The following is a 20,358-nucleotide window of genomic DNA, read 5'->3' on the forward strand; positions in this document are numbered from 1 at the left end:
CAGCATTGTTCACAATAGCAAAACGATGGAAACAACCTAGATGCCCATCAACAGATGAATGGATAAACAAACTATGGTACATACACACAGTGGAGTACTATGCAACGAGAAAGAACAACAATGAATCTGTGAAGCATCTCACAACATGGATGAAACTGGAGGACATTTATACTGAGTGAAATAAGTCAATCACAAAAGGACAAACATTGTATGAAACCTCTATTGTAAAAACCCATGAAAAAGTTTACACAAAAAGTAACAATTTTTGTTGGTTACCAAGGAAGGGAGGGGTGGAGGGGAAATACTAAATAGGCAGTAGATAAGTAGTATCTTGGGTGAAGGGTGAGACAGCACACAGTACTGGGGAAACCAGCACAACTTGTACAAGGAAATGTCATGGAAGCTCCATAGACACTTCAAAATTCCCTGAGGGACTGAATTGCTGGGCGGAGGGCTGTGGGGACCATGGTCTCGGGGAACATCTAGCTCAATTGGCATAACAGAGTTTGTAAAGACAGTGTTCTACATTCTACCTTGGTGAGTAGTGTCTGGGGTCTTAAAAGTCTGTGAGCAGCCATCTAAGATACCCCACTGATCTCATCCCTTCAGGAGCAAGGGAGTGTGAAGAGAACAGGATACGAGGAAAAAATTAGTCCAAAAGACTAATGGACCACAGCTACCAAGGCCTCCACTAGACTGAGTCCAGTACAGCTAGATGGTGCCCGGCTACCACCACTGAGCACTTTGACTGGGATCACAACAGAGGGTTCTGGACAGAGCTGGAGAAGGATGTAGAACAAAATTCTAATACACACAAAAGCCTAGATTTACTGGCCTAAAAGAGACTGGAGATACCCCGAGAGTAATGCCCCCAGACACCTTTTTGGCTCAGTGGTTAAGTCACTTCCGAAGTTCACCGTTCAGCCAGGGATTGGACTGCCCCATAAAACAAAACAGGACTGATGAGGCACAGCATTCCAGGGACAAGGGCTAGAAGGCAGAAGGGGACAGGAAAGCTGTTGATAGGGAACCCAAGGTTGAATAAGGATAGTGTTGACATGTAGTGAGGTTGTTAACCCCTGTCATAGAGCAACATGTGTACTTACTGTTTAAGAAGAAACTATTTTGTTCTGTAAATCTTCATCTAAAGTGAGAATAGCAGCACAATTGGAAGCGCGTGGTCGATGTCACTGAATTGTGTACGTAGAAATTTTTGAACTGGTGTATGTTTGGCTATGTATATTTTCACCAAAAAAAAAAAGTTCAAGAAGGGCGAGGGTTGACATTTCGTGGGGGTTGTTAACCAATGTCATAAAACAGTATGTGTTCTACTGTTTAATGAGATACTATTTGTTCTGTAAACCTTCACCTGAAGTGCGATAAAAAAAAAAATTAAAAAAAAAAGAATGAGTAAGAGAATTGGAATGTTATTTTCTGTAAGGTGATGTATTGAACACTCTAGTAATATATTGGTAAATTACAAAAAGAAATCACATAATCCTCTTTTATTAGGCCAAAATCATTTTTTATTCCCTTAGTATGCCTCTAATTATATTGTTGTGAGTGATCTATGTTTTTTAATTTAGGTTTCCAATATAATTTTTATAAATATGACATATTAAGAACCATATCAATATAGCCTCTGTCTTAGTTATCTAGTGCTGCTGTAACAGAAATACAAGTGGGTGGCTTTAACAAAGAAAAATTTATTTTCTCCCAGTTTAGGAGGCTAGAAGTCTGAATTCAGGGTGCCATCTCTAGGGGAAGGCTTTCTCTCTCTTTTGGCTCTGGAGGAAGGTCTTTGCTCTTTTGAATTTCTGCTCCTGGGCGATCTTCACGTGGCTTGGCATCTCTCTTTCCCTATCTCTGCTACCTAGCTTGCTTGTTTAATCTTTTTCATATATCAAAAGAGATTGACTCAAGATTTACCCTATACAAGTCCTGCCTCATTAACATAACAAAGACAACCCATTTCCAAATGGGATTATAACACATATTTTAAAGATTAGGATTTACAACACATATTTTGAGGGAGACACAATTCAATCCATAACAGCCTCTAAATATAATTTTTAGCTAATCATTGTAGGGGGGATGGCAGTCAGAGCACAGCATAAAGACACTGGAAAGCAGGGCACAGGCACTAGGAGAAGTAGCATCATGAAGGACAACTTTTGCTGTGGTGAATCTTAATGGTGCTTTCTGGAAGCACTTCCAGGACTCGGTCAGCTGAAGAATTGGGGCATGCTTTTCCAGAGTCATAGATGTCATATTTGTGTAATATTTTGGTGCCCTGTTTTTTATGGTTATGAGTTAGTTTTATGGATTGAATTTTGTCCCCCAAAAATGTGTGTCAACTTGGCTAGGCCATGATTCCCAATATTGTGTGGTTGTTCTCTATTTTGTGATCTGATGTGATTACCCTATATGTTGTAAATGCTAACCTCTGTGATGTTAATGAGGCAGGATCAGAGGCAGTTATGTTAGTGAGGCAGGACACAATCTCCAGGATTAGGTTGTATCTTGAGTCAATCTCTTTTGAGATATAAAAGAAAGAAACAAGCAGAGAGGAGAGGGACCTCCTACCACCAAGAAAGAAGAGCCGAGAGCAGAGCATGTCCTTTGGACCCAGGGTCCCTGTGCTGGGAAACTCCTAGACCCAAGGAAGATTGATGACAAGGACCTTCCCCCAGAGTGGACAGAGAGAGAAAGCCTTCCCCTACAGCTGGTGCCCTGAATTCAGACTTCTAGCCTCCTAAACTGTAAGAGAATAAATTTATGTTTGTTAAAGCCATGCACTTGTGGTATTTCTGTTATAGTAGCACTAGATAAACTAAGAAAGTTAGGAGTAACTCTCGTCACCTATATTGGATGGAATATCCCAGCTGAGGTTTATCCATCAAGTCTTCCCTCTGACAGAAAAAATTAAAATTAATAACATTAAAGCACACCAAGGAAATTTTTGGGAAACAAGTTTATCTCCACTTCTGGAAAATTGCAAGATGCTTACGTTAAAGTCTTAGTAGGCAACTAAAACATCCGTTGGTTTTTGTTTCTAAATCATTACAACTCAGCAAACAATAAATATTTCTATAGATTCAATACCTTTTTGAACACTGTCTCCATTCAGAATATATTCATTTTGTAAAAATAAAGTTGAGTATCTGACAAGTAACTTGAATCTCCTTATACAGCCATGTGAATTATTTCCTTGTATTCCTCCATAGACATTTAAAGGAATGGGCACATTAGTCATGTAAAAGGAAAAAATAATTAATCCCATGGGCTAAATTTCAGTTTGACAAATAGAAATTCCAATCTAGTTACCAGGAGGAAGAAAGAGAATGGGTGGGCAAGATACTATTTCAGTAGTCTCAGGAAGTATCATGTTTTGCTTCAGTATGGATTTGGTTTCATCACTTGCATGCAATAGGATAGGAGGAGGAGGACATGGAGTTGAAGAGATGATGGGCAAGGAGGGCAAAAGAAGAGAGAAGCTGTGTTAATTAGTTGTAACTAACATGTGTATATAATTTTACAATTTATAATTGTATATTTTATTTTATTCTCAGTTAAAAAAAAACTCCTATGAAGTTGTTTACAAATAGAGAATGAGATTTTTGTTAAGTGGTTTGTTCAGGGTTGCACAGCCAATAATGAACAGGATTCAAATCCAGGAATTTTGGTTCTTAATATTGTGGGCTTTTCTCTATAGCACAGGGTAGGTTGGATTGTTTCCATAATACTTGCTGGAAAAATTCTTATGATGTTACCCGATTAGGCAGAATGCCCAGGGTAAAGGCCTGTACTAATCCCTCCACCAACCTGATTTCTAAAAAAATATAAAAAAACAGATACCATCGAGTAGAACTGTGCTCCACAGAGTTTTTGACGGCTAATTTTTTTGGAAGTAGAACACCCAGCCATTCAGTTAACAGCCAAGTGCTTTAACCATTTGCGCTACACAAGGACTCCCTAACGTATATAAAGTACACCTTTTACCACATACTAGATGAAAGGTTGTTTGTTCGAACCCACCCAGAGGTGTCTCAGAAGATAGGTCTAGTGATCTGCTTTTAAAAGATCACAGCCTTGAAAACCTTATGGAGCAGTTCTACTCTGCACACATGAGGTTGCCATGAGTCGAAATTGACTGGATGACAACCAACAAAAATAAAACAACAACCTTGCAAATGGATGGTTGCTGAGGTGTTGGGCTGTGGATCCAACCCTAGCCACCAGGAGCAAACCTTTTGCAGAAAATAAAGAAGAGGGTTGCCAGAGAGCATGTGAAATAAAACTGACTTTGAGCTCTATAGAGTCGTTATGAGTCGGAATCGACTCAGCAGCAATGGGTTTGGTTTTTGGTTTTTGAACTCTACAGTTGGTGCACTTGCCAGTCTATAAGCAGTGAACCCTCTCCTGAAGAAAATGATCTGCCCATAACAGTGACTAGTTTTCAGTTTACTTTTTGGATAACTTCTCTGGGAAAAGTTTTCATACTCAGTGATGACAGAAAAGAGAAAACTAAGTTCACCTGCAGAGAGGGGATGACCGTTAACCGTGATAAAGATGTTCTGCTAGTGAGCAGGGTGAGTAGAAGTTCCTTTCCTGGGGTGTGCTACAGGCTTTTATCTATTAGAGATCCTCAGGGTATATTAATTTTTTTCTTTTTTCTTTCCAGTTTTATAAACTATTGTCATTATAAAATATTCCAAACATAAAGAAAAGTATTGTGAATAATATAGAAAATACTCTGGGTATTTTTCTACTCAAACCATGGCTAAGAGGCAGTAATTATGCTCATAAAGGAGAAAATTGAGTGAAAAGTATTATTACTTAAAAATAAAACAGCTGTAACCATGATATTGTACATGTGATAGAGGAAAGAGGACCTATAATAAATAAACTAGGGCAAGGGATCCATTTAAGTTTGCTAATTTTCTTACAGTTAAAGCTATGTATAAATTTCAACACTTAGATTATAAAATATTCCACATTCTGATCTGCCAGCACTAATTGCTTATTAATACTGCCATTTTAATAATTTTAAGGTATTCAAAATAGTTCAATACTGGTATTCAAGACAGAATCAATAGTCCATATTGTTAGAATTTAGAAAAGACAGTAATAGAAGGGCAAAGTTACAGATAGATTAGAAGTTCATGAATTTATCTTTTAGGGAAAAAAAAGTATTTAATACCTGTCACTTGGTACCTACGTCTTATTTCTAATGTTGTCTATGTCAAATTGCAGGCCTTTAGTCTTGAGAATTTGGTCATACCAGTTAATAATGGTTTTTACTCAGTAATTATCTGTATCTCTAGTTGAAACTGCTTTATAATAGAGAATTATAAATGTCTTTTAAAAATAATGCTAATCATCTGAAAGCATAGTAAACCCAGCTGTCTTGAGGAATAAGCAAGAATGTTCTCTTCTTAGCTTTCCTCAAAACGTAAAAATTATTCTCTGCTTTTGATACTTAAAGCCCTGGTGGCTGTCCTGTGGGTCACTATGAATTGGAATCAACAGCAGCAGGGTCGTTTTTTTTTTTATTTTGATACTTAGTGCAGTTTGCTCTCCATATCCACGGTTTCCACATCTGCAGATTCAACCAACAATGGATTCTCAAAAAATGAAAGTTCCAAAAAGCAAAACTTGAATTTGCCGTGTGCCAAGCAGTATGCTGGATCCACACGAATGAAGGGATGTGTCCCATCCCCTGCTGTAGCCTCCCGCCATTTCAGAGATCCTCAGTCTCTCTCCAGCACTCGTTGTTGAGCACTGTTCTCCTGGTGTCTCGCTCGTTCACTACTTGTGTGCACCCTTTGTTTCTGTGAAAAAAAAATGGCTCCTAAAAAGCCATTAAGTGGTCAGAGCAGTTCCTCAAAGGCTAAGAGGGAGCCTCTACCTTTTGATGAGAAAACAAAAATCTTAGATCTTTTGAAAAGTGGCGTGTTGCTTGCCAAAGTGGGCCATAAGGTCTGTAAGAACCAATCGAGCATTCTCACAGTAAAGCAGAAAGAAGCTGGAAGTGTTAGTGCTGCCCCAGATGGTGTCTCTGGTTCATGACAAAGTGCTTGCAAAGACTGAGAAAGCATTAAGTGTTAAGTGTAAGCATTCACAACTATTTAAATAGCATTTACATTGTGTTAGGTGTTATAAGTAATCTAGACATGATTTAAGGTATACTGGAGGGTGTGCATAGGTTATATGCAAATACTACATCATTTTATATAAGAGATTTGAGCAGCCGAGGATTTTGGTATCCATGGGGGTCCTGGAACCAATTTCCAGCAGATACAGAGAAACAACTGTATATCACAGTGTGTCCCATAGAGTTATTTATCATAAATTTTTGCTTTCCTTTCATTCCTCCACAGTACCAAAAAAACCCAAACCCATTGCGGTTGAGTTGATTCCGACTCATAGCAACCCTGGCATATTATAGGTGCTTGATGAATCTTGGAGCCCTGGTGGTGCAGTGGTTGAGAGTTCAGCTGCTAACCAAAAGGTCGGTAGTTCGAATCCATGAGTCACTCCTTGGAAAACCTATGGGGCAGTTCTACTCTGTCCTATAGCACTTGCTATGAGTCAGAATTGACTTGACGGCAACAGGGTAACAGGTGATAAATGTCATTTCTATTGAATTAAATTTGTTGAATTTTTCTGGAGACTGCCTTTATTTTCTCTACTAAGCCATCTTGAGTTTCCATTTGTTTTGACATGGCTTGAAACTAAGACACTGAAGTATTCCACGTGAGTTTAGCATGAAATACTTTTGCCTATGTATGGCTAATTTCAGCTGCAGAGATACTCAGTATTGACAGATACTTCCTAACCATGGCTAAGAGGAAGTAGTTATGCTTAGGAATTCAAGAATCTTACCACTTTGTTATTGGGCTAATTTCTGGAGAAGCCACTTGGTAAACATAAATGTCAAGCTCTTCATAATCTTTTTCTTTAAAGTGAGAACTACAAAGAAAATGTTGGACTTCTTAAATATGGTGGTCATATCTCTAGCAGAGTAACTAAATAATTGATGGACTAATGCGTATAGAAGAAAGTGAGAGATCATAATTTTTAAAACATTGAAAGGATTTTTAATTTTTCTTATGCAATCTGTATTGTACCTTGAGAATTCTAACTAATATCACTGGGATATTAGTTAAGAATATTTTTGTGAACACACCTCTATTTCTAGAAAAAAGTAAGTAACATGAGACATGGTTTAATATTTAAGTTACTCCCTAGTCTATACCTGTAATTGCATTTTCTGTTTAGAATAGAGGAGTTTAGAACTTTCACATTTATTAAAATTGATTTAGTTTTATTCTGTGGTAGTATTGAAAATGGCAAAATATATATATAAATTTTCTTTTGACAGAATGGGTACACTGTATTTCATGGCATATATGCGTCCTTGAAATAGCTTTGGTAAATTAAATAATTTTAAATGCATTACTGGAGTTTCCTCTTAAACTTTAAATAATTTGACAGATGAGGAATCCATTAATTATATAAATGAGTATTGATTTGGGTAGAGGTTTAGTAGCCTTTAATTTATACTAAATCATATTTTTTAAAAAACTGAATATAGAAAGTATGGCTATTCAAAAGCAATAATTCCAAAAAAGAAGGAAAAGGGTCAGGGAGAAGACTGGTCAGGGAAGGAATTTACTGTTTGATCCACTGTAGATTAGATTAAAGGTCAACTGGAAACTTTCAAAAGGAACCACCTAACGTGATTTGTGGCCAGGTAATCAGTGTAGATTACGCTTTGATGTTATAAATGTTAACATACTGTGTGCATTTAGGATGAGCAAAATAATTGTTAGGACTAGCATCAGGCTCTGGTGACCAGGAAAGACCATTCAAAGGCAGGAATTGTAAAGTTACTTGACAAGTTATTCTTGTTTGCTTATTTAGTGAGAGGAAACATTTCCCTGGCTTTTTAGAGGATAGTTAAAGAATTAATTTAGCTCATTCCGTTCCTTCTTCTGATCTAAACGTAGTCTCCTGGTAGATTTCCCTACTACAAAGAACATGCCTTGATGAAAGGAATGAGTGTTTCCATTCACTGGGCATTTAGATTTATCTTTATCATTTTAAATTATTTAGTTGCCTTGGTAAAATCAGTCCCATATTGATCGGAGTAGAATAAGCCAGTTTTGTTTTTTTTTTTCTTTTCGGGACACGATCATCCAAATTTGATTTATATATAAAGTCATATAGCAGAAAGTGAAAGCTCCCTCTTCTCCTACAATTATTATATCCCTGGAAATAATCATGTTTAACAGTTTGGTGTATATCTGTACATTTTTTCTTTCTCATTCTCTACAAATATATGCATATTTGCATTAATTATTCATTAATTCATTTATTCAACAAATATTTATTAAATGCCTATTATGAGCCAGGTATTGTTTTAGATGATGCAGATACAGCAATGAAAAAAAAAAAGTACCTGCCCTCATGGCACTTACAAAGATACACATTTTTTATTATAAAAATGTAATAATACAGTAGATACTGTGTCATAATTAGATTTCTTCCACTCAAAAATACATTATAAGCACTTTTCTACACCAGCACCTATAGCTCACTTTACCTTTTCGGTTTTTCTTTTTTTTTTTCCTTTCATCCATACATCTTGAAATAGTAATCTGTGCTCACTGTCTTGGGCTGGGTTGTTTAGAGAAGCAACACCAGTAAAGCGTATAAATATGTATATATAGAGAGATTTATATTAAGGAAATGACTCACGCGGTTGTAGAGGCTGGAACGTGTGTCAGGCTGGAGACTTCTGATTCACATAGCTGCAGGGGCCGGCAAACCCAAGATCAGCAAGTTAGACAGCACGGCTCTGGCTCACAAGCTGCAAAAACCAAAATGAATCCCAAGATCAGCCGGTAAGCTGCTAGCTCAAGTCCCAAGAACTGGAGGTCAGACAAACCGGGGCCAGCTGTAGGATCCAGAGTGAGCAAAAGACCACTAGCCTTGCCAGAAAGTCCACTTATATTAGATGCAGCCCACACCCCCAAGGAATCTCCCTTTCAACTGATTGGCTACTCATAACAGATCCCATCATGCAGGTGATCACATTGTATCAGATCTCATCATGGAGGTGATCACATCATTATACAGCTGCCAAACTACATCATAATGCCAAACCACAAGAGGACACACAACCTTAATGATCACATTCACCATCTATACTTTCTGACTTTCCATTCATATCACTAAAATCTGAGCTTCTTCCCACACCACTCTATTTAAATATAGTTTGCAAGGTCATATATGCTTTTACATACGTATATAGAAATGTAAAAAATATAGTTTACCAAGTCTAGTTGAGGCTTTACAGTTCTCACCTTTGTGTGAGGAACTTTTGAGGTGCCAGTAGGTCTAATTGGGGAGATTTCAGAACTAAAATTAAGCACTCCATTCAGAAATTAAACTGAGGATTTTACTTGTACAGTCCTAATAACCATTGAGCTTCTGTTAAAGTTGCCTTTTGGAAAATAAAGCTCAGTCTTATTATTAAGTGTCCCAGCAGCTTGCCTTAGAAAAAGCTTCACTGAGTTGTTAAAGTAAATTAGAGCCTATAGATAAACATGTTATTTTAACTACCTTAAGAAGTTCCTCAGTCAAGTGCCTAGGCATTATCTCTTTTCTCTCAGCTAAATAAGCAGAGTTTATTTACACTTTCCTAACTAATGGTCAGTTCTGTATCCAAAGATTCCAATTAAATTGGCTGCGATTGTATCACTAAACTTTCATGCCAAAATTGTTTATACTTTTCATTTTAGAAATATCACCTTAGTTAAATTGTATCAAGTATGAGAGATTTGTGTTAGACTAGAAACTGATGTAAAGAAAGTTTCACAGTTAATTGCCGCCCTTGTAAATCTCACTTCCTTTCCTGCCATTGCTTTGATGTGACGTTATCCGCACTCGCTCAACTTGTTAAATATTTCTTTGTTTTGCTGTAAGGCAGAGCATACCATTACAGCCAAATTGATTGCATCCTCCCTCTCAGTTCATTCCTTCAATAAATTTAATTTGTTTAAATATCAGGTTGGAATGTTGGTCCAGTGACTTCACCTGAATACCTTCCTTGGAGTCTCTATAGTATGCAATGCAATTGACTCTCCAAAACTCTCCTCCACTACTCCATTCGTTCACGCAGTAGTTGTTTAGTCTCAGACTCTTCCACTGGTGCTTCTTGCTTTTCTTTTAAATGATGGTATTTCCAGGTTTTCATCTTTGGCCCTCACTCTTTCTCCATTCTGTCTTTAGGTGGTGTCATGCACTCCCATAAATTCGGTTACCAGCTATATACTAATGAGTCTCAAATCTTTATCTTATTTGCTTACTATGCATCATTCTATACATCTCCAGGTAGATATCCTACAGGTACCTCTAACTAAGTGCTAAGCAGGCTTATCATTTCCCCCATTCGTGTTCCTCTTGCTGGATTTCTTAACTCAGTGCAAGTAACCTCCTTTTTTTACCCAGTCACCCAGATCAGATGATGTGGAATCATTTTTAACATTCCCTTCTCCCATGCTCCCCACATATAGTCAGTAACCCTATCTAATGTCCCTCCTTAAAATCTCTTATCTTTCCCCTTCTCTCATCCTCACTGTCACCAATCTGAGTTTGACTGTCATCATTTACCTCTTAGATTAGGACGAATCTCGCTGCCTATGTCTTGTCCCACTCCGATCCATTCTCCACACTGCAGTCAGAGCGATTTTTCTCATGCAAAACTTTTATCTTGTTATTCCCTTTTCAAAAATATTTCTGTGGCTTCATGTGACCTTTACGTTAAGTCTGAACACCTTAGTACAGTATACAGCTCTCTGTGATTTGGCCCCTATTGCCTCTAAAGTTTCAACTCCTGTCAAGATATGAGTTGAAGCTCTACTCTGAATATTCTGACATGGAGATCCCACAGATGGCCAAACTCTCTCCCCCTTTTTGCATTTGAACATTCTGCTCCTCCTACTAAAACACTCTGTCTTTGCTTCGCCTCAACCTTTCACCTAGATGACTGCTCCCTTTAAGGATCATCTCAGATTCACGCTCTGTTGTGACTACGTGCTTTTGTCCATGTTGCTCCAGCTGCTTGGAATACCTGCCTTTGGTCCCACATTCACCCACGCACTCCTAGGAATGCACTAAAACTCAGATCAAATATTGCCCCTTCTGAGAGTCATTGCTGCCAGAGTGCTGTGGACACTCATAGAATGCTGTGGTTGTCTCATTGTAGCACTTCTGTCATGATAGTTCTCTAATTGTCTGTCTTTCTCACTAGATTGAGTTCCTTGAGAACAGGAGCCATCTTTTTCATCTTTGTGATGCCCAAAGCTAGCATAGTATCTGGCACAGAGTAGGTGAATGAGTTTTAGATGAGTAATCCATTTATTCATTTATTCATGAGGTGAAAAACTAAGCATAGACTTTTGTGACGCCCCTTCCTCACCCTTTCGCCTACTCCTGCCAGAAGGTAAAATTACCTGAAAGATGAAATTAAGGCCTATAAAGAGAATTACAATCTTCAAGGCAGAAGAGTCTTGGAAGGAAGTGATAAATGAACACCTTTCAGAATATGAAAAATTAGTTATATTTTTATAATTTACAACTATTTGAGTGATATTTAATTTGTAAACTACTGTGTCTTGTACCCATTTCCTTCCCTTCAGAATATCAGTTTCTGTTCCACCGTTGGCTTTCTGAACTCTTTAACCATCCTGAACTTTAGAGTCTGCATGGAAGTATTAAGATACATATTTTACTCCATATATAATGGTACATTAAATATGTAATTGGATTAAAACAATAGTATTAGACATTGTTAGACAAAAAAAAATTCATAAACTGCAATATCCAGCATCAAGTGATAAAAGTTAATATAAAAAAGATTATGGAACTCTTCTCATATTCTAATCCCAAACCAGAACAGCCATTTAGCTTTTTTCTTTTAAATTAGTAGGACATTGAGAATGATGGCTATTGATTTTAACAGATTTGACCTCAACTCTAGGTTTACTCTTGTACATATGGAATTTTCTTCATGTGATATACATATAGTGACAAAATCCACTAAATTTCAAAATTATTGTATTTTTTAGTCAAGGTAATGTGTACATGCGGAATGTGTTATAATGAAAACCTCTTTTTAGATTAACTGTATTATGCAAAGAAAGAAGTTAAATATATATCCACGTATTGTAGAAACTTCTTTACCCAATACCTGTATGTACTATTATATAGTAGATTTTGTAAAGCTATTCTGAAGTTACATGAAGTCCTTTATTGAAACGTTGAACTATAGTCCTTGGCCCATGGATTCTGATAGTTAAAAGGAATCTTCGAGGTCATCTATTATTTCTCTTACAACTCAGGAATCTCTTTTACAGAATTCTTGGCAGATGATCATCCAGCTTGTTTTGCTGTTCTTTTTTTTCCTTTTTCTTTCTTTCTTTTTTAAAATTGTATTTTATTTGCGTTGAGTTGAAATCTGCCTTCTTGTAATATTATCCGTCAGTCCCAATTGTGTAGTTTGGAGTAAAACAGGGATCAGCTGGTCCATCCCCCATTCACCAAGTTATGAAAGTCACAAGTGTAGAAGTCATTTCTTGACTCTTCCCTTTTCTTCTCCCTTCTGCTACCTTTCTAACTGATTTAGTCCTACCAGTTCTAAATCCAGGGTATATACTTGCTTGATGCATCCATTTATTTCCAGTTCGACTGCCACTAGATGGTACTCCAAGCCACTATCATCTTTGACCTGGACAACTGCAGGGGCCTTCTAAATAATCTGTTTTTCAGTTCTCTTCTCTCTAAAATCCACTTCCTATTCTAGTGGTTTCCAAATCGAGGAACATGCACTGGATGTACAACACTGAATGATTCATTAGGATACAAGAAGAAATATCAGAAATTCTGTTTATCTTGTTATGTCAAACATTTTAATTTCTATATTTGTGTATTTTTATCATGTCCATAAATTAGTAGAGAAGTGCATGTATATAATTTATAAAGCTCTTGCCTGCTAACTGCTCTGTGGTAGAAAGATGTGGCAGTTTGCTTTTGTAAAGATTCAGAAAATAAAACCCACTGCCATTGAGTCGATTCCAACTCATAGTGACCCTATCGGACAGAGTAGAACTAGGGTTTCCAAGGAGCCGCTGGTGGATTCACACTTTTGACATTTTGGTTAGCAGCCACCCTCTTAACCACTGCACCACAGTCTTGGAAACCCTATGGGGCAGTTGTACTCTGTCCTTTAGGGTTGCTATGAATTGGAATCGACTCAAAGGCAATGGGTTTGGGTTTGGATTTAAAGTGGGATTATTACTTCTCAGAATTTGCACATTGCCTTTGTAGAATGTAAGACATTATTATTTTAGCTCTCGTTTTTCTCTTTTGTTTTTTATTAAATTCATAGTCAGATGCATCCAACTTCCTGGATCCATTTACAGTTTTATGTAACTGACACTTGAATAACTGATTTTTTAAATCAAAGTATAATCTCTTCTATTTATCCCAGGTAGAGTTTTTTCTTACATATCTTTGAAAAAATTGAGGCAATCTTATACTTGTAGACAAATTTCAAGTATAGCACAAGTACAGAACAGATAACATATTTGTCTGAATCATTTGAAAGTTAATTGCAAACCTGATGCCCAATCACCCCCAATACTTCAGTGTGTACTCTGTACAATCAGGGACATTCTCCTGTATCACTATAAAATAACCATCAAAATCAGCAAGGTAATATTATTGTTCTCATTTATTCCTCAGATCCCATTTAGGTTTTTCCAACTCACAAAGTATGTCCTTTATTGTAAACCTTTCCAATTGAGAATCACTTGTTGCATATATTCATCATGTCTTTTTAGTCTCTTTCAATCTGAAAGAGTTCCTCAGTCTTTAACTTTCATGACCTTGACACTTTTGAAGGTATTTTGTAGAATATTCCTCAATCTGGCTTTTTCTGATGTTACTCAGGATTAGATTCAGGTTGTGCATCTTTAGCTGGAACCTCAAAGAAACAGTGTTGTGGTCTTCTCTCAGGGTCACATGATTTTGATTTGTCCCGTTAATGATCTGTTAACTTTGATCACTTGACTAAGATGCTGTCTGTCAGGCTTCATCAATGTGGTTTACTCTTTTTCCCTATTTAATTAATAAGTATTTCATGGGGAAGCTCTTTAAGACTATGGCAATAGCCCATTCCATATGAAACTTTATCTATTTATTTATTTATATCAGTGAGGGACTCAGGGTTTCCTATTTTATTCAGTGAGTATAATTCATTCTTCTCACTGTTAATTTTGATGCTTGAATTGTCCCAGATTTACCCAGTGATAGCCCCTTCAACCAGGCTTCTGTGTCCTTTTGACACCTTCTCCTCAATTGTTTAGCCCTGTCTTCCTTTCTGTCCCAGTTATGTATTTCATCTTCTTTGTTCAATCAACATTTCAGATCATTTAGATTACTTTGAATCTTGATGATTCTGCTTATTAATATTCCTCCCAGATAATAAGCATCTTTTCTGTTTCTTTATTCAAGTTATGGATAATATTGATCAATGAGTTGGGGCCAAAGTAAGAGTTCTGTTGTGCTGCTCTAGAAACTACCTTTCAGATCATGGATGCTCAACTAATTAATCAGGACTTCATAGTATATTTTGAATAATTGTCTGATTGCTCTTTACACTAGTTGCTGCTGCCAAGTCAAAGTCACTATCAAGCCATGTCCTCCACTGTAGTTCTTCCGTCTATTCCAACCATCGCCTTCCTGATAATAAAGGATCTGTTGAGATTCTAGATGCAAGGGAAAAGAGAAGAGCAGAACCAGTAATGCTGTTGGCCACTCAGAGGCCTGACTGACAGTGCTGCCTCCATCCTCACCTGAATCCAGGGCTCAGAGAACTCGTACTTGCAGGTCACCTCCACTGCTACTAGGATCTTTACGTAGAGCCCACTCAGTGATTTCAAAACTTTGAGGAGAGGAAATAAACTTAGTTCCTTTTCCACTTGGCATACAATATACACTCAGTAATATTGCTCATCTGAGCCAGTGAATGGATATGTAAGATTAATGCAGATCAATCAATCTAAACTTTAAACAAGTTTAATGGTAAATGTTGGCAGAGCCTATGAAGCCAAAAATCTGTATTCCAGTGTATCCCTCATGATTTACAGCTGTAGAACCTGGACAACCCACTCTGAGCTTCATTATCTTTTTTTGGTTAAATGGAATGAATAAATGGAACACACTTGACTGCTCCATAGAGTTGTAGGCCAGAGGAGGTATAATGTAAATGAAAATTTTCTGTAAGCTATTAACTGCCATTAAAGTGTAAGATTATCATTCTTATCACCGATACACAGATACACAGTGCTGTCATACAGCTCATTTCCCACAAGGGCTTTTCACATGCTACATCATTTTCCTAAGCTGTTTACCTAATACTCATCCTTTAAAAAAAGAAATGAAGCTAACTTGGCAGGGATTTTCTTTTTGACTCTGCCTGCTTCATTTGGAAATGCTCAAATCATCTACTTTAAAAATTGTTCTCAAATTTTTCTGGAATCAGCATAAGCCTCACTGTCTGATTTACAGATCCTTTCTTTCTTTAACTTGAATGTTAGAACAGATTTACTTCTCAAGACTTCTGGCATCTTTTCTCTGCTCTTTGATTTTTCAAAAATTACTGATAGCGACTCTTAAAAAAGAGTACAGAGAACATCAGATTTAGTCCCTGTTGTTCAGGAATCTGCTTCACATCCACAAAATGAATATGAAGAATCCTATTTCTCATTGTTATAGTGAGGATTAAGTACAGTAAAGCATATGAAAGAGGTTTACAAAGTATAAAACTTTATATAAATATGTTAGCAACACATGATTCATTACTCTGGGATAATAATAGTCAGTAAACGCTATCATTTTTTTGAGTATTCTCTCCTCACCAGATTCTGTGCTCTCTTTTAATGCTCTGGAAACCAAATGTGTATTATTATCCCTATTTTACGGATGAGGAAACTGAGGATCAGGAGGGTTAAGTACTGCCCTATGTCGCACAGCTAGTAAGCAAAAAAAAAAAAAACCCAAACCCATTGCCGTTGAGTCAATTCTGACTCATAGCGACCCTATAGGAGAGAGTAGAGCTGCCCCATAGGGTTTCCAAGGAGCAGCTGATGGATTCAAACTGCCATTCTTTAGGTTAGCAGCCAGACACTTAACCACTATGCCACCAGGGCTCCAGCTAGTAAGCAGTGGAGCCAAATTCAAACCCAGGTCTGCCTGACTCCAGACCTATACCCTCCCAGGTCTGTCTGACTCCAGACCTATACCCTAATCCATGCCCCAGATTCTACCCCAAACTCCTTCCTATTACGAGAGGGTTGAACTTATTTAAGCAGGAGGTGCCCTGAAAATCTCTCATCTCTCTTCAGCTGCTGCCAACCCTTTTTATGTTGCTGGTTCTAAATTTTCCAGTTTGAAACATTCTACTTTCTGGAGTGACAGAAATCATAGTTGATTACTAGTTCAGAACTCTCTTATTTTTCTGCTAACACAATATACTGTCTACTGAAAGCAGCAGACTTCTCTTTTTTCCTTCTAACATTTTCTATATTTAACATGTTTTGTAATCCTTAGTTCCTTTAGCCATTACCACAAGATGAGAAAGTGACCAATTCAGTTAGAAAGGATTGAACTGGTAAAGTAGACATGTTGGCCAGGTATATATTCAGCAGGAGCCCTGGTGGAGCAGTCATTAGGAACTCAGCTCTGATTCCGACTCCTAGCAACCTTATAGGATAGAGTATGGTTTCCAAGGAGTGGCTGGTGGATTCAAACTGCCGACCTTTTGGTTCGCAGCTGTAGCTCTCAACCACTGCACCAGCAGTACTCCAAATCACTTTAGTTCCTACAAAACCATCTGTCTTAGTTATCTAGTGCTACTGTAACAGAAATACCACAACTGGCTGGCTTTAACAAACAGGAATTTATTCTCTCACAATTTAGGAGGCTGGAAGTCCAAATTCAGGACGCTGGCTCTAGGAGAAGGCTTTCTCTCTCTGTCCACTCTGGGGGAAGGTCATTGCCTCTTCAGCTTGTTTCCTGGTTCCTTGAAGATCTCCATGTGGTTTGGCATCTGTCTTTCCCCATCTTGGTTTACTTAATCTGCTCTTTTAATATTTTGTAAGAGATTCACTCAAGACAAACTCTACACCAATCCTGCCTCATTAACATAACAAAGACAACACATTTCCCAAATGGGATTATAACCACAGGCAGAGAGGTTAGGATTTACAACACATATTTTGGGGGGACACAATTCAATCCATAACACCATCACTGTCTTACTATAAGTGACACTTCTAGAGAACTCACAGGTGTATTATGCTTTCATTTGAACATTTAAAAATAAATTGAATTATTCACCAAAGATATGTATGACATGTCGGCCTTTCAGATTAAATCCATTTGGAAAAAGTTTTGGTTTGTTCTCAGTATTACTGTTTATGATTTGATTCCAAGAATATTTTAATATTTACCCTAACACTCTCTGCAATCTTCATTTTCTTAGAATTTCTATATTTTCTTTTTAAAAAGTCGTTTTGAACTTGTATAACAACTATAGAATCAATCCCTTTTAAAATGTCATGAACTAATAGGCACGTCTTGACCCAAATGAAAATTCATACACTTATGTGATAATAACTACTTCTAGAAAAAAATGTCCTTGGCAGAAATATCCTTATAAAAAGAACAAGGCCAGAAGTTAACGTTCACTTTAGTTTAATACAGAAAGGGTTACCACATTTCTTTCGACTATATTAGTAAGAAATTGTAATATAAAAGAAAGAGACACTGTGGGAAACATATGTGAGGACTCATTTCCTTCATACTTTTTAGGAGGATGTAATCCTTCATACTATCTTAAACATTTAATCTAAAATGGTTTTTCAAAAATAATGTATTGTGTAATCAGAAATATTTCCTTTCTCTTTACAGAGATTTAACAGTTTGGGGACTAAGTATGAAATATTGTCTGACAATAAATCAGGAGGTTTTTGTACATTTTTATGTGTATTTCCAGTACTACAAAATTAGCTTGAAATAAATGATCTCAGGACATGATTTAGGAGATAACGTGAGGTCCTCAGGCTGAGAAAATAATACTTTGATTCTCTATGATGTTTTCCTAATCCTGTTAATGTTCTGTATCACATAATTAAGAGATTAAAGTTTATTCAAATAAGAATTTCAGAAACACTTTGAAATAAGTGGTGAAATCTTAGTTTCAAAAGTACTGATTCAGATTTAAATATATTCCATGTATTAAATATGAAGTTAAGTAGAGTAGAACTTTTGAGTTAACAGCAGAAATAATTGATCATGTATTATTTGGGTAAAGTTTCTCTTCATAGAAACATTTAATTTAGGAATCAGCTTTTGTTTGTGTAGAACCTCTCTTTTATCCTGTATTGACAAAATTTTTGTTCTTTTGTCAAGGTATCAGATACACACGGGACTTCAACATTCTATCATAAGACCTACCCAACCCAATTGTTTACCTCTGGACAATGCAACCCTACCTCAGAAGCTGAAGGAGGTTGGATATTCAACACACATGGTTGGAAAATGGCACTTGGGTTTTTACAGAAAAGAGTGCATGCCCACCAAGAGAGGATTTGATACCTTTTTTGGTTCCCTCTTGGGAAGTGGCGATTACTATACGCATTACAAATGTGACAGTCCTGGGATGTGTGGCTATGATTTGTATGAAGATGATCATGCTGCCTGGGACTATGACAGTGGTGTATACTCCACACAAATGTACACTCAGAGAGTACAGCAAATCTTAGCTTCCCATAACCCCAGAAAACCTATATTTTTATATATTGCCTACCAAGCTGTTCACTCACCACTGCAAGCCCCTGGCCGGTATTTTGAGCACTACCGATCCATTATCAACATAAACAGGCGGAGGTATGCTGCCATGCTTGCCTGCTTAGATGAAGCAATCAACAACGTGACCCTGGCTCTGGAGACATATGGTTTCTATAACAACAGCATTATTATTTACTCTTCAGATAATGGTGGCCAGCCTACGGCAGGAGGAAGTAACTGGCCTCTCAGAGGTAGCAAAGGAACATATTGGGAAGGGGGGATCCGGGCTGTTGGCTTTGTGCACAGCCCACTTCTGAAAAACAAGGGAACAGTGTGTAAGGAACTTGTGCACATCACTGACTGGTATCCCACTCTGATTGCACTGGCTGAAGGACAGATTGATGAAGACATTCAACTGGATGGCTACGACATCTGGGAGACCATAAGTGAAGGCTTTCGTTCGCCCCGAGTGGATATTTTGCACAACATTGACCCGATATACACCAAGGCGAAAAATGGCTCGTTGGCAGCAGGCTATGGGATCTGGAACACCGCAATCCAGTCAGCCATCAGAGTGAAGCACTGGAAACTGCTGACGGGAAACCCTGGATACAGTGACTGGGTTCCCCCTCAGTCTTTCAGCAACCTGGGACCGAATCGGTGGCACAATGAGCGGATTACCTTGTCAACTGGCAAAAGTATATGGCTTTTCAACATCACAGCTGACCCCTATGAGAGAGTGGACCTATCTAACAGGTATCCTGGAATTGTGAAGCAGCTGCTACGGAGGCTCTCTCAGTTCAACAAAACTGCAGTACCTGTCAGGTACCCCCCTAAAGACCCTAGAAGTAACCCTCGGCTCAATGGAGGAGTCTGGGGACCCTGGTATAAAGAGGAACACAAGAAAAAGAAGCCAAGCAAAAAGAAAGCTGAGAAAAAGCAGAAAAAAAGTAAGACAAAGAAGAAGAAACAACAGAAAGCGGGCTCGTTTCTAAATTGTCATTCAGGTACTACTCGTGGATAAGAACAAATGTTTCCTGTGTTAAGTCAATTCTTAGACTTTCACCTGTTTTCTAGGCAAGCCAGCAAGTCTAGCTCAGTAATATCACTGCTGTAGCATCGGACGTGTTTTCGTGTCGTGCCACGCCAGAGACTTCTGCGACCCAGACACCCACATGGAGCACGGTTCTTCTCAGGTGCTAAAGGTGCTACTCGTGTGAGCCACACTTGGAGGAGGGTGGAGGTGCTTATTTCTCTTGCTCTTTTATAAAAGGTGGTCCATAATGAGTTCAACTGCTGTGCTTCAGTTAACTGACCAGATACAATGCTTTAACTTATAAGAGGGGACCAGAACCTACAAGGGATGAGCATGCTAATTTGATGGACATTACAGGGTAGCATGATTAAAAACTGTCTTTAGTGAAGTATAGTCAA

The 20,358-nt window shown here is 37.7% G+C and overlaps 1 protein-coding gene across 1 annotated transcript in view; it reads left to right on the forward strand.

The window, feature by feature from the left end:
* ARSJ (arylsulfatase family member J) overlaps window positions 1–19,948 on the forward strand; it is an 85,636-nt gene extending 65,688 nt beyond the window's left edge. The window contains exon 2 of the mRNA XM_004385894.1: window positions 18,547–19,948. Coding sequence (XP_004385951.1) covers window positions 18,547–19,948 — 1,402 coding nt within the window. The remainder of the gene's footprint in view (window positions 1–18,546) is intronic.
* Window positions 19,949–20,358: the final 410 nt, after the last annotated feature.

This window comes from Trichechus manatus, unplaced genomic scaffold, assembly GCF_000243295.1.
Source record: "Trichechus manatus latirostris isolate Lorelei unplaced genomic scaffold, TriManLat1.0 scaffold00150, whole genome shotgun sequence".
NCBI classification, from domain to species: Eukaryota; Metazoa; Chordata; class Mammalia; order Sirenia; family Trichechidae; genus Trichechus; species Trichechus manatus.